This window comes from Acanthopagrus latus, chromosome 16 (genome assembly GCF_904848185.1).
Source record: "Acanthopagrus latus isolate v.2019 chromosome 16, fAcaLat1.1, whole genome shotgun sequence".
NCBI lineage: Eukaryota > Metazoa > Chordata > Actinopteri > Spariformes > Sparidae > Acanthopagrus > Acanthopagrus latus.
The window spans coordinates 2,824,096-2,836,819 of record NC_051054.1 but is presented as its reverse complement, the minus strand read 5'-3'; the positions used below and the strand labels follow the sequence as shown (position 1 = coordinate 2,836,819).

Genomic DNA, 12,724 nt, shown 5'->3' with positions numbered 1-12,724 from the left:
TCTAATCGCCGTGCTGATGTTGAAGTTTCTCACCAAAAGCTTTTTTAAACTTCTTAATTCAAAAGAAAAATATTTCATAGATGGAAAAAACTTGAAGCTATTGTCTTTGACACCATTTTTCTTAATTCTTTTTTTTTTTTTTTACCTTTTCCACATTTTTTTGTGTTAATTGAAAGAAGTGTTTTGTTTTTGTTGTATTAGAATTAAACAAACTAAATCATTTATTGATAATGAAAATGTTGATACAGAACAGGAAGTTACATTTAAAGATAACGTGTGTTCACTCAGGCGTTTTCCTGGACATTTTAGTCTGTTCACTCTTTTTTTTTAGGTTTTCAGAGATGGGGAAAAAAATTTCAACTTGTTTAAAGAAAATTTTTAATTTTTTTTCTCTGAACAAGTTTGATTTTATTTTCCCAGATTAACAGTTTTGACTCTATTCAGCTATATTACATATACTTGTTTCAATAAATCTGTACATTTTCTTTATCAGAATTTTTTCATTGTCCTGGATTTTTATCAGTTTTCACAGATGGGGGGGAAAAAAAACTTTTTTTTTCTTGGAAAAAGTTTGAATTAACAAAAAAGTTAGATTTTTGTTTCCATCGGTGAAAAAACCCAAACTTGATTTACGAAAATCTGCAGATTTGATTTAAAAAAAAAACAAAAACAAATCTTTTGGCTACTTTTATCATCCATCCATGAAAATTTTTTTGAACTTGTTCAGTGAAGAAAAGGTTTGAAACAGAGACTAAAAAAGAAGGTTCCAGGAAAAACTTGGTTTCTTTTATCAAATTCCGAGTAATTATTAGCAATAAATCTGCAAAATAGATTACTTTGTCTGCCATCTGGGGAAAAAAAAAATCAAACTTGTTTTTCTGTGAAAAAAAAAAAAAATGCAAATTTAAAATGTTTTAAAACAGTCTTAAAAGTAAAGATATTTGATCTTAAATAATAAATCTGATAGTAAAAAACAGTGGAACAAGCAGTTTGTGGTAACTGTTGATTGAAAGTGTTAATCAACTTAAAGTTTCAGCTCAAAAACAAACTCCTGTAAAGTTCCTGACAACAGCTGGTAAACATAAACACAGATGACACTCGGACGTTTTAAGTCCTCCAGAGTTTTTATTCCTCTTTGAGACGAAGACAAAACAGGTTTCATTTTGCATAACAGTAGTACAGCAGCGGCCGAGGGTACAAAACGCTTTATTCTCAGTTTTCAGTGTAAAAATAATCTACTCATACCTCACACCTGTGCCGTCCTCTCGTAGTGCAAATTAAAGTTAGGCACATGATGGATACGATCGCGGTTCAATTACACTTAATTGCTGATGACGAGTGAAACGAGTCATTCCGAACCTTCCCAAGTTCACGATCAAACACTCTGAAGACGTGGTGACAGCTGGAGATTAAACAGCCATGAAAGGGCAGTTTGACTTCCTGTTTGTAGCCGATGAAGCTCGATGAAAGAAAAAGAAAAAAAACAAGATCTATAGAGTCCTACTTCACTGACTGAAGAGTATCTGTGTCAGCTTCTGCGACTAAGTGCAACTGAGTTTTAATACTATCAACAACGAAAAAAAACAACTAATTACATCGCAAGCTTATGGTCCCAAGCAACGATCACAACTTCTCCCTCGTTGATGCTTCTGCTTGTAAAATATCTGAGCGAGCGTTTAAGTGGCAACTTGACATCTTTCTACTCTTCTAAAAGGAACAGAGATCGCAGAAATGAAAAGTCAGACGTTTATCTGCTCGCCGAAGGAACATCTCGCAGTTCACGAAACATTTCTGGAGCTTCGCAGCGTTCTCCTAAACAGCTGAAAGAAACTTAAGAAAATTACTAAAAATACATAAAATGGCTCCAGGCGGCTCGACTGCAGTGATCCAATAAGGACGTGCGACACCACAGACGTCAAACCCTGGCTGGGATCTCAGGTCATCTGTATCAGGGCTGTCATGATATATTTTTTAACTACATGATTATCAAAGCCAAACGTATTCACAATAACATTATCGTGACGTGTACAGAAATGTTTTTACAGAGTCTTTGCCGTCGCAGGGCTTCAGACCAGCTCTTTGAACTGTACGAATAAAAAGTGAAGATAAATGTTTGTCTCCATTTAAATCACAACGAAGGCAACGAGAGTTTTCAGTGACATTTTCAGTGACATCTGACCTTCTAAATATCAGGCACAACTAATGAGAATCTTAAGTACTAAACAGTAGATCTGTGGAATCGCACATCACTGTTGTATAATGTCAGAAGAGCTGCATGAAGACACTTCATGATTTTTGTAGCCTTCAGCTTCTTCAGTTGTCGAGGAGAAACATTTCAACACTGTGAAGATCCAGAAAAGTTTTGCAGACGACGAAACTTCACCCGACTTTTCGTCGACAGGTTGGATTAGAGAGTGAATCTTTATTTAACACCGAACTGTTCCTTTAAGGGAAAAAAAGAAATTATAAAAACTAGCTCAAAATAAAGTAAAAAGTAAAATATTTCCCAGATTTACATATGTTACAAATAAAAAATAAATATCAGCTCTGTTTTTAATCTAGGCATTTTTTCTTTTACGATTCATCCAGAAAAATAAAGGTACAAAGAGCAACCGTCGTTCTTTTCCGACTAACACAGTGCAGCTTATTAAGTGTTGCTCCGCCGTCAGGAGGCGAGCACGCCTCGGCGGATGATGTCAGACCCGTAGCGCCGGCCGAGAGACGAGTCGCCCCTCAGCTGGTGGGAGTGGCATCGTTTCAGGCAGGGCTCCATGTCGCCCTCGCCGGGTTTGGAGTCGGAGGCGTAGCCGTCGTTCTCCGCCCCCGTGCGGAGTCTCGTCCTGGGGTACGACGGTTCTGGCGTGTTGGTCAGCGGCCTCAGCAGCGGCTTGTGGTGCTCCTCCTCTTCCTCCTCCTCCTCTTCCTTCATCAGAGGCCTCTCGCTCCTCTTTGGGATCCTGAACTTCCCCCAGCCTTTCAGATGTCCCGGCACAGGTCTGCTGGGTGCGTGCGAGCCGTTGGCGTGGTGTTTCCTCAGCCAGCCGTTAGTTTTGGTGACAGCGGCGGCGTCTGACACCACGCTGGCTCTGTGGAGTTTAGTGTTGTTCACATCCAGAGAGACGGAGCTCCTTTTCACTATTCGCTCGTCCAGGAAGTAGTCGTCGCTGTCAGAGTTCCTGATGTCGACCAGCCTGATGGAAACGGTTTTCTCCAGGTGTTTTGGGAGCTTGTTCTTCACCTGGCTGCTGCTGAAGCTCTCCACCACCTCCTTGCTCCTCTTCTTCTTCCTCTCCTCTTGTTCGTGGTCGTCTCGTTTCCGTCTGGCCAGCGCCTCGTGTTCGGGCCCCGGGGCCTCCCTCCGCAGGGCTTTCCTGCTGTCCAGTTTGTGCAGCTTGACCGTGATCGTCTCCTGAACGACCTCTGGCTTCTGAAGCTTTGGGAGCTGAATCTCTGCGCTGATCTCAGAGATTTGGATTTTGGCGTCGCTGATGGCCTCAGCAGGTGCAGACTCTTTGATTCGGGAGCCTTTACTGTCCTTCGTTTCCAGTGGTTTGCTCAGACTGTCCTTCCTGTGAGTGTGCGGGGAGTCGGAGAGGCTTCTCCTGTCGCCACTGCTGCTGCTGTTTTTCCTTTTTTCCTGCTTGAGAGAAGATCGTTTGGTTTTCAGTCCGGAGTGAGACTGGGAGCCCTGAGAGGATAACCAGCCCAGAGAGAAGAGCTTCTCCAAGTCCTTCGCTGAGGGATCACCTGCAACACACACACACAGGTAACGTATTCAGGTAAGTCACACAGTATAAAAATGTACCAGAAGCAGCTATGATGAATGTTTTCTCGTCTTGCGGACTCACCTGTGAGCAGCTCGTGGTCGAGCAGTCGGATTTGGTGCTGGAAGATTTGCTCCTGGACTTTCCACAGCGAGCGCTTCATCTTCTCCCTCCGAGTCACCATGTAGGTCAGGTTACGCACCTGAGGAGCAACAGCAATAAAACGCTTTTAGTATTTCCAAATGCATTTATTTAATTTCCTCTTCTTCTCCCTCCTCCCTCCTCTTGAAGCTGTGGCTGCAGGTGAAGTAGAAACTTACCCTCTCCAGGTCCTGACGGAGGTGCGTGAAGAGCTGCAGTCGTCGCAGCAGCACCTCCTGCTCGCGGCGTGCCAGGCTGTCCTCCTCATCCTTCTTGGGCGTCAGGAGCGGCTGGTTGAAGTTGGCTTTGCGTTTCAGCTTCCAGTACTGGAACAGGAAGTCCACCACCTCCGGCGCCAGCTTCAGGTGACTGGCCACCTCCTCCACCTCCACGTACTGGTAGAAGTCCTCCTCCATCGCCTCCAGCTTCAGTTTACGCATGTTGACTCTCTTCTCCTGCTGGGCGGTGAGCTGCTCTGCGTCGCTTGGCGCTCTGTTGGTGATCTGAGGAGCCACATAGGGCGACGAAGACGAGGAGGCGGCGGCGTCCTCCTCCCCTCTCACCCGTCCTCTCCTCTTCCCCTTCTTGTCTCTGGTGCTCTCCCTCTCCTTCTCCTCCTCTCCTCCCGAATCTCGGTCTCTGCACTCGTCGCCCTCGAGCCCGGAGTGTTTGGGACAGTAGGACTTGAACTTGACCTCGTCGTCCTCGGTGAGGATGGTGTTCATTTCAAGGCTGGCGTGGAGGCCGCACGTCACGTGGAAGGCAGTCCGGCAGTTTTTCGCTGAGCACTGCAGGGACAAACACAACATTGTTAGAGCTTTAAACATTTAAAACACAAGGTACAATATGACTTATAGCAAACTTTAATGTGCATGGAAAGGACCTTACTACAGTTCAGAAAACTTGAATTACTGCCTCATTGTTTATGAATGTTGCTGGAAAGAAACTATGATGCTTCACACATGTTCAACCTGACAGCTCTCTACTATCAGCACAGTTTAATTCATTTGAATGTATTAACACTGGAACTCGCTGGTAATATTGTGTGTTGGTGTGTCTCCAGCCTCAAATCTAAATCTGAAATAAACGTTTCTGATGTCTCTTCCTCTCTCTTGGAACCTGCTGAGCTGTGAAGTCACCACAGTTTCATTTTCCTTGTTTGTTTGGTTGTGAAAAGCAGAGGAGACGCTCTGCAGTGTCTCAGTTACTCTGAATAACACGCAGGCTCTCACTTTGCTTTTCACGTCTCATTAAATGTCTCTGTGAAATGACAGCGCTGACTCTTACCTGTATGCACGCTCCCGTCTTCTCTTTGCACATGCAGCAGATCAGCGCCCATCTGTTGCTGGGAATTTGGGACACGTTGGTGATCGGCTCCATCTTCTCTGGATTCCCGATGCTCACCTGCACGAGCACATTTAACAGATTATTGTTTACGTGTCAGCGCAGGTGCTGCTGACTCATTTAGAAATGCAAACACACCAACATGTGGAGAGAATAATCACCACCATGTGTGCAGGAATTAAACCTCCAGTTAGCGTCTGTGCTGTGATGATTTCACTGCACAGTTGGGTGTTTTTGTTTCATGGTGTTAAATTAGAAAAACATGATAATGTAATTCATTCAAGCCACTAACATTGTCTTCACTCACAGGACTAACTTCTACAAACTATCCCTGAAGTCTGAACTGAAAACTGTGAATCTTTAGGGTTGAAGAATAATACAAAAACACTGTTCTTCACCTCTGGGATCCACAAGGCACAGCTGACGTGGACCCACTTGGTTCCACTTCGGGTCGGCTTCATGGCGCCGCCCTTCTTGGGACACAACTGGCACTTTGGCAGAATGCCGAGGGCGCAGATCCGGCACAGCCAGCTTCCCTTTGGGACCTTCTGGATGCCGTAACACGCCTGGTGAGAAACACAACCAACAGGGCGGCTCAGTTTCCAGTCAGTGAGCAGAAATCAATACAGCAGCAACAAGTGAAGACGCAGAGAAAGTGTCGGTATGCGTCAGATGAAAGCACAGCGACTGCAGGGCAGAAATATAAGAAGCATCACTTTCATTTTGCTTGTGATCACAGAGACACTTTCTTCAGACGGAAGTGCAGAACTTGTGTTAAATATTCATGCGTGTTGTTGACGTCTGACCTGGTGAACGCAGATGTTGCACTTGTCGCAGAACACCATCTCGTTGTTGTCCTCGCCGTCGGGCGACTGGCAGACGTCACACACGACGTCCTCGTCGTACTCGATGCCCAGACCCTCCTCCGTCTCCATGGCGTGCGTCATGTTCTCGTGGCAGCAGCGCTCGAACTCCTCCATCACCCGCTCCATGGTGATCTCATCCAACGGCGGCATGGCTGGAAAAAATAAACAGTTTAGTTTCGATGTTGGCTCTTATCAATTAACCAGAACACCCACATCACTGTTATCACCCAACATCCTCTGGAAAAGTTTGGTTTCATAATAAACACATTTGAGTCATCCGAGCTAAATGATCAAATTCAGTATGTCTGTAAGAGAGAGATGATTTTTCTCTCAGCTAATCGGCTAAATGAGTTGTCGTTTCAGATATATTCCAATTTCAATCATCCATAACTAAAATATAACATCAGATTACAAAGAAACACTTTGCTCAAGTAAAAAAAAAACACTTTCACTGACGGACTTTCATGCTCTGACTTTCAGTTATTTCTTTCAGTTTTTAAAAACATCCTATTCTCGGTCCAGACATCCGTTCTATGACTCACCCATCTCTGCAAACTCCTCGTTGGCGATCTGCAGCCAGGACACGTCCTCCTCGTTCAGGTCGTAGCGACACATCCCCTCTGCCAGCGTCCGGATGTCCACGTAGCCCAGAGCCTCGGCGCCCGACGTCCGGATCAGCTTCTTCGGCCGGATGAACATGACCTCCTTTCCTTTCTCTACCAAAACCCTGCAGAGCACAGACGACAGACATTTCAGTTCACAGTCCTGCGTTTACAGGACAGATGGAGAGAGAAAATAGCAACGTTTCATGGCTTTATAACACACCAAAGATATTTTTTGTGCCACAACATGAGAGAGAAATCACAGAGCAAATGTGACCTAGATTAGATTTAAGCATCCGGCTGCTGCACTCTCCTCACAGCAGTCGGTCCTAAAGTTGAGAGCTTTTTATAAAAGACCAGCCATCTTAGAAAAATACAACCTGAAATGCCAGATACATGATTATTGTCTACGTACGTGAAATCAAATCAAATCAAAAACAATGGCTCCCTCAAGAAACACCCTTTTAATTCAGCCTCTCCTGGATTCCCAGTCAGGGACAACAGGGGATCAGACGAGACTCTTCTTCAGCCTTTCTGTATCTTTCCTACCTGGTGACGGGCTGTGGGATGGACTGGGGGCTGACGGGAACCTGGACGCCCTTCTCCCACTCCTGCCTCCACGGGTCGGCGAGGACATAGTAGTCTTCGGGGTTCAGCTGGTACGAGTCGTGAACCTTCATGGCTGTGATCAGGTCCGTCCTGAAAACCTGCAGGATGACGCAAGGAAACGAGAGTCAGAATGATACAACTCGGTCACTCTGCCTGGAGAGGAAACTTCTCTGGAAATATTTGTTTGTATTTGTTGTATGACAGTTCACAGATTGCAGAGGAAGTCCGTTACAATCATGCTTTAGCTTCTGACGCGAGTTCTTCTGAGCAAATATTCACTCAAGTGTGAAGAAAATACGAAGAGAAACGTCATCAAATATTCTTTAAAGTAAAAGCCACGCTTTGTCTTCCAAAACACTCTCAGTTTTATAACAGCACTAAAAATAAAGCACACAATTACAGTGCATTTGTGGTTCACTTGTGGTTTTTTCCATAGAGATACTGTATATCAGTGTTTACACAGGGTTAAAGAAAAAAATGACCACGTTGTGTACATACTGACTCACGGGAACCAGCCAATCAGGATCCTGCTTAGACCAGAGTCGTTGTTTTGTTTTAATCTCATTGGCTCTCTGGTCGCAGGGTATGTACAGTGGCCTGCAGGGACCAAGTCCACAGACTGTACAGGCAGATAACAGCAAGTCTGTTTCCATCTCAAGTGTCCGCTGAACAACATGGATGATTACATTAATCAGCAAATGAAGACCGGTTTCTAATTTCAGACCTTTGAGAGCTCCTTAAATATTTAAGATTGTTTATCAAATTCCTTTTGTTTTGATAAAAAATAATCATGTGTTTCAGGTTGTTTCCACATAAAGATCCAGAAAGAAACAAATATGACAGCAGAAGACAGTTCATGACCTATAATCTATACATTAAACATGATGATGAGATGAAGCAGGCGTACCTCGGAGGGTTTCTGCCCCGTCCCCCTCCTGGGCTGAGACGAATGTTGGGACCAGCAGGTTGAATTACCTGAGGGAGAAACATCACAGAGAGTTAAACATCTCAGCATTTCTTCTTTGTCTGTTTGTGCTGTTGTTGTTGTTCTGATGAACGACTTCACATCATCTAAAACATATGGACTTACCCCACAAGGGAAACTTAGAGCTCATTTGAATAGTCAAAATGTCCCAACTGATTCTTTCTGTTTCAAATTTTAATTCTGTCCTTTTCACCTATTTGACTTCGAGCTTATGAAAACTAAGTAATAGTAGCAGCAGTTATTTGACATTTAAAATCATCTGTGTGAAGCAGAGCGACCTCAAAACCCTGAATGATCGTTTGATGAAAGCATTCGACTGTTCACGAAGGAAAACCCTGAATCAGACCTCGATGAAAGGCAACGTAGAGTTCACACTCATATCAGAAGGCACATCAGATAATTGGATATTAATTAAGTCCAAACATTCACCAGGAAGCATCTACACATTTATTTGACTTTCGGTATTTTATATGATGTAGTAAAACCCCACCCAGATGAGATTCCTCTAGGACTGTCTTTAAAGGTCCAAAAAGAGCCTCCTGTCCCGACTCTGTCTCTCAGACATTAGACTTTCTCTTTCTTTTCCTAAATCTTTGTCCATCTGTCTCCTCTCTTTCTGTTTCTGTCTCTGTTTCCTTCCTACACATGAAGAAGACATTTCCATGAAAGGACAGCTGCTCCGACAAACAGATTAGACATGCGATTAGACCATTGCTGACTTCTAATCTTTATGTAATAACTTAATTTCAGTCCAGAAATAGATTTGTGGTATTTAAAGATGAACTTCTGGCCACACAGTGCTGCTTTTTTTACTTTCAATTGTCAAATTAAGGAAGCAGCAGCACTGTTCAAAGCTCTTCAGGTCTATATTTGGACTTGGTATGAGTGAGTCAGGAGGGACAAAAGTTTGCTTACTTCCATTGTCGGAGTCATCACTGCTGCTGTGGTGCCTGCTTCTCTTCATCGTCGTGTGTCGGCAGAGCTCCAGCGTGGGGACACTTCACAAACCAGAAGTATTGTTACAGGAAGGACTGATGACAAGACATGCAAGCTGTGATGAAGGAACAATTTACACAGGGTGATCTGATTCACTCCTTGTATTTTCTTATCCCAGCAGCCCCCTGGCAATCTTCTGAAATGGATTTTGACCCAAATAATTAATCTAGTAGCTTGATTGTGTCTCTCAGTGTTAATCTACTGTGTCAGAATATCAGTTCCTGGACACAGAGAGGAAAACATCACATCACAACAGTGTGAAACGAGTATTTCCTTGTTGATCTGGCAGCACACCAACCCCACAAGGATCTGCACACAGCACAGTCACTGTTCAGCGATGTCAACAAGACGTAACCACATGCAACACACACATACACACACAGGAAGATACGCCCAGCACTGCTGTGAGTTTGGCTTGAGGCGTACAAAAACACACCGACGAGGACCTTAAACTCCCGAAAAAGTGGGAATATCTCTGGGTCTGCTGCCAGCTTGTACAGGGGGGAGAGGTGCTAATCATAACTTAGCATGCTAGGCTAACAGCAAGCTTGTGTGACGCCCCTTTTTCAGGCAAACACACATCAGAAAGTCTCAGCTAACTAGCAAGCGGCTAACTTTAAGCTAGCATGCTATATGAGCTGATTATAGTATTAAGTTACACACAAGCACTACAACACTGTGTTCTCTCATGCGGATCGCATGTCTGCTTGAAATCAGCTCACAAAACGTTGCATTTTGTAACAAACCTGCAAACACTAGCAGGGCAGCTAACATTAGCTAGCTAGCTTATCTCCCGGTAGCTACCGTTATGAAACGTGCGGGCCCACCCACACCCGGCGCCACCAGAGGAAATGTTTACGATAAGGATATTTTGTCTTTCACAAATTATCCGCTAATTCATTTTGCTTTTAACACAAACCATAACCCGGTTAATATTAGAGGGATTTGCGCTGGGTGTGCATGTTTAGATGCTGCACGTTAAACTTAAGCTAGCAACATCGGCTAGTTTGTTAGCCGTACGTTACACCCACGTAAGCAGAGTTAGCAGTTAGCATTAGCCAACGCTGCTAACATACGGTTGGCTTCTCCGGTGCCCCTTATTAAACACCGTGTAGCCCCAGCCCGCTGTCTGTCAAAGGTTAGGGGTCAACAACTGATCAAAACAAACTACCTGAAATCAACGTGAGCACATGAACAAAGTATATCAACTCGCACGAGAATGTTGTTGTGCTATCTGTGCGGCTAGCCAGCGGGGCACAGTGTGGCAGATCCACCAGCGATCCACTGGCTCAGGTTAATCTTTGGCGCCATTTTAAATGACGATGTCGCGTTTTCCTAGCGGACTTGCTAGTGCGACCACACCAGCGGCATAAACTCGCTCGAATTAGCCCGCTTGAGAACATTCTGGCACATATGCACATGAGTTAAAACCGTGTAGAGTTGTAGAAGAAAGTGGACAGTACATACAGAGCACGTCAGGCCGATGCAAGCCGGTGTTGTGAGTTTGATGTGAAGCGCAGTTTCTGCCGTGAGTTCCGCTTGACCCGCATTCCACATACACAAACACAGAGCGGCGGCGGCCGGGGAGGAGGTTACCCAGCCCGGACTGCGGCTGCGCAAGATGGCCGCTGGAGGGCAGCAGAGGCACCTGTAACGTCTCCATCTGTATATTTAGTAACACTTTATATTATCTGTTAAATCAGTAAAATTATAATTATAAATACTATATTTTTAAATATAATTAATCAAACTTAAGTCAGCAGTTATTTCACTGCTCAGAAACAATTAAATGCTTTTAAATCCATTTATATGGAAATTTATGTTCATAATACTTGATGAAATTTGTCATATTAAAATAAACAATAAATATAAATACTTAAAAAGAATAATTTATAATTAATCAAACTTGAGTTTGCAGTTATGTCACTGTTTTGAAGCAATTCAGTGATTTTTAATCATTCTAGATGGAAATTTATGTTCATAATTCTTGATTATATCTGTCATAAAATTACAATAAAATTATAAATACTTTTAAAAGACAATTTATAGTTAATCAAACTTGAGGTTTTTTTTAAGTTATTTCACTTATTATTTAAACCATTTATTTGGCAATGTTTGTTAAGAGTACTTTGAAATATCTGTCAAATCATTAAAATAAACAATTATAAATCTTTCAAAAACGAATTTATAATTAATCAAACTTAAGTTAATAGTTATTTTATTGTTCAGAAGCGATTAAGTGCTTAATTGATGTTCATAATACTTTGTAATATATGTCAAATCATTAAAATAAACAATTATAAATACTTTTTAAAATGATTTACAGTTAATCAAACTTGAGTTAATAGTTATTTCCCTATTTAGAGGCAATTAAATGCTTTTTAAACCATTTATTTGACAAATGATGTTCATAATACATAATTATATTCAACAAATCATTAAAATAAACAATTATATATACAAAAAATAATGTATAGTTAAACCAATTTAAACCAATTTCTGTTAATAATACTTAATATTTGTCAAATCATTAAAATAAACAATTATAAATACTTCAATAATAATATTTATAGTTAATCAAACTTGAGTTTATTGTTTTTTCACAATGAAATGCTTTATAAACCATTTATTTGGCAATTTATGTTCATGACACTTTGTAAATGGTAAATAAATATTGTGCAGTTCATTAATAAACATTTGGATGAGTTGCAACAAATAATAATTGTTTTATGAACTGTTTCATTGTTTCTCATCAGTGAAATTACTAAACTAAATACAATTAACTATAAATTTACCACTTATAGATGATGGTTATTAAAAAGTATCACCAATGACGATACCCAAGTTTAATACGTTGAAGTCAGAATTGGACATAATCTTCTTCTTCTGTCAGAATTTGAGTCCAGCTTTCATAGTTATTATTTCATGAACGATTATTGCAGAGAAATGCACAAATCTATAATAAAGTCAAATTTATTGTGGTCAGAATCTTCTGGATGGGTGGAGAGGGCTCGGGGGTCATCCTGTCCACTGACAGTCACTACCTTTTTTTTGTTTTGTTTTTTTAATTTAAAGAGACACGACCACCCACAACAATTCAAGTTGTGTTTTAAAAGAGGAAATGTGAATGGAAACGGCTCCAAAAACATTCAAATCTATGGGAGAGTATTAGAGCCGAAGGGGGCGAGAGGAAAAAATTAGGTCACTTCACATTTGGAGATTAAAGTCGACCTTTTAAAATGACATCAAACGGCGCCAACGAAAAACCAGACGAGCCCGAAAGACGTGGTTCATTTTCTTTTTCACCTCCGGCCCCAAAACTCTTCTGTACAAATCTGAACCCGAGCTGCTGTTACAGGAAATACACCTTGTTTATTTTGTCCCTTTCTATTTAAATGACTTCTTCCTGAAGAAATC

At 42.1% G+C, this 12,724-nt stretch overlaps 1 protein-coding gene across 2 annotated transcripts; it reads right to left on the bottom strand.

The window, feature by feature from the left end:
- Window positions 1-1,105: 1,105 nt before the first annotated feature.
- jade1 (jade family PHD finger 1) lies at window positions 1,106-10,933 on the bottom strand. 2 transcript variants are annotated; one of them, XM_037071753.1, is made up of 11 exons: window positions 10,775-10,933; window positions 9,227-9,309; window positions 8,234-8,301; window positions 7,267-7,424; window positions 6,658-6,842; window positions 6,056-6,267; window positions 5,648-5,815; window positions 5,193-5,309; window positions 4,085-4,693; window positions 3,849-3,966; window positions 1,106-3,747 (listed from the first exon to the last, which is right to left on the bottom strand). In XM_037071753.1, the coding sequence occupies exons 2-11, from the start codon at window positions 9,273-9,275 to the stop codon at window positions 2,666-2,668; spliced, it is 2,766 nt and encodes a 921-aa protein (XP_036927648.1). In that variant the 5' UTR covers window positions 9,276-9,309; window positions 10,775-10,933; the 3' UTR covers window positions 1,106-2,665. The 2 variants fall into 2 exon arrangements, with proteins under 2 accessions (XP_036927648.1, XP_036927649.1); XM_037071754.1 differs by lacking the exon at window positions 10,775-10,933 and adding an exon at window positions 10,479-10,695.
- Window positions 10,934-12,724: the final 1,791 nt, after the last annotated feature.

Bases quoted from the DNA above. Each gene is read 5' to 3' on its own strand.
- jade1 (XM_037071753.1), bottom strand. From the start codon at position 9,275: ATGAAGAGAAGCAGGCACCACAGCAGCAGTGATGACTCCGACAATGGA. The intron at 5,310-5,647 runs GTGAAGAACAGT...GTGCTCGTGCAG, and splicing joins GTGCCTTGTGGATCCCAGAG to GTGAGCATCGGGAATCCAGA. The intron at 3,748-3,848 runs GTGAGTCCGCAA...TGTGTGTTGCAG, and splicing joins CGACCACGAGCTGCTCACAG to GTGATCCCTCAGCGAAGGAC.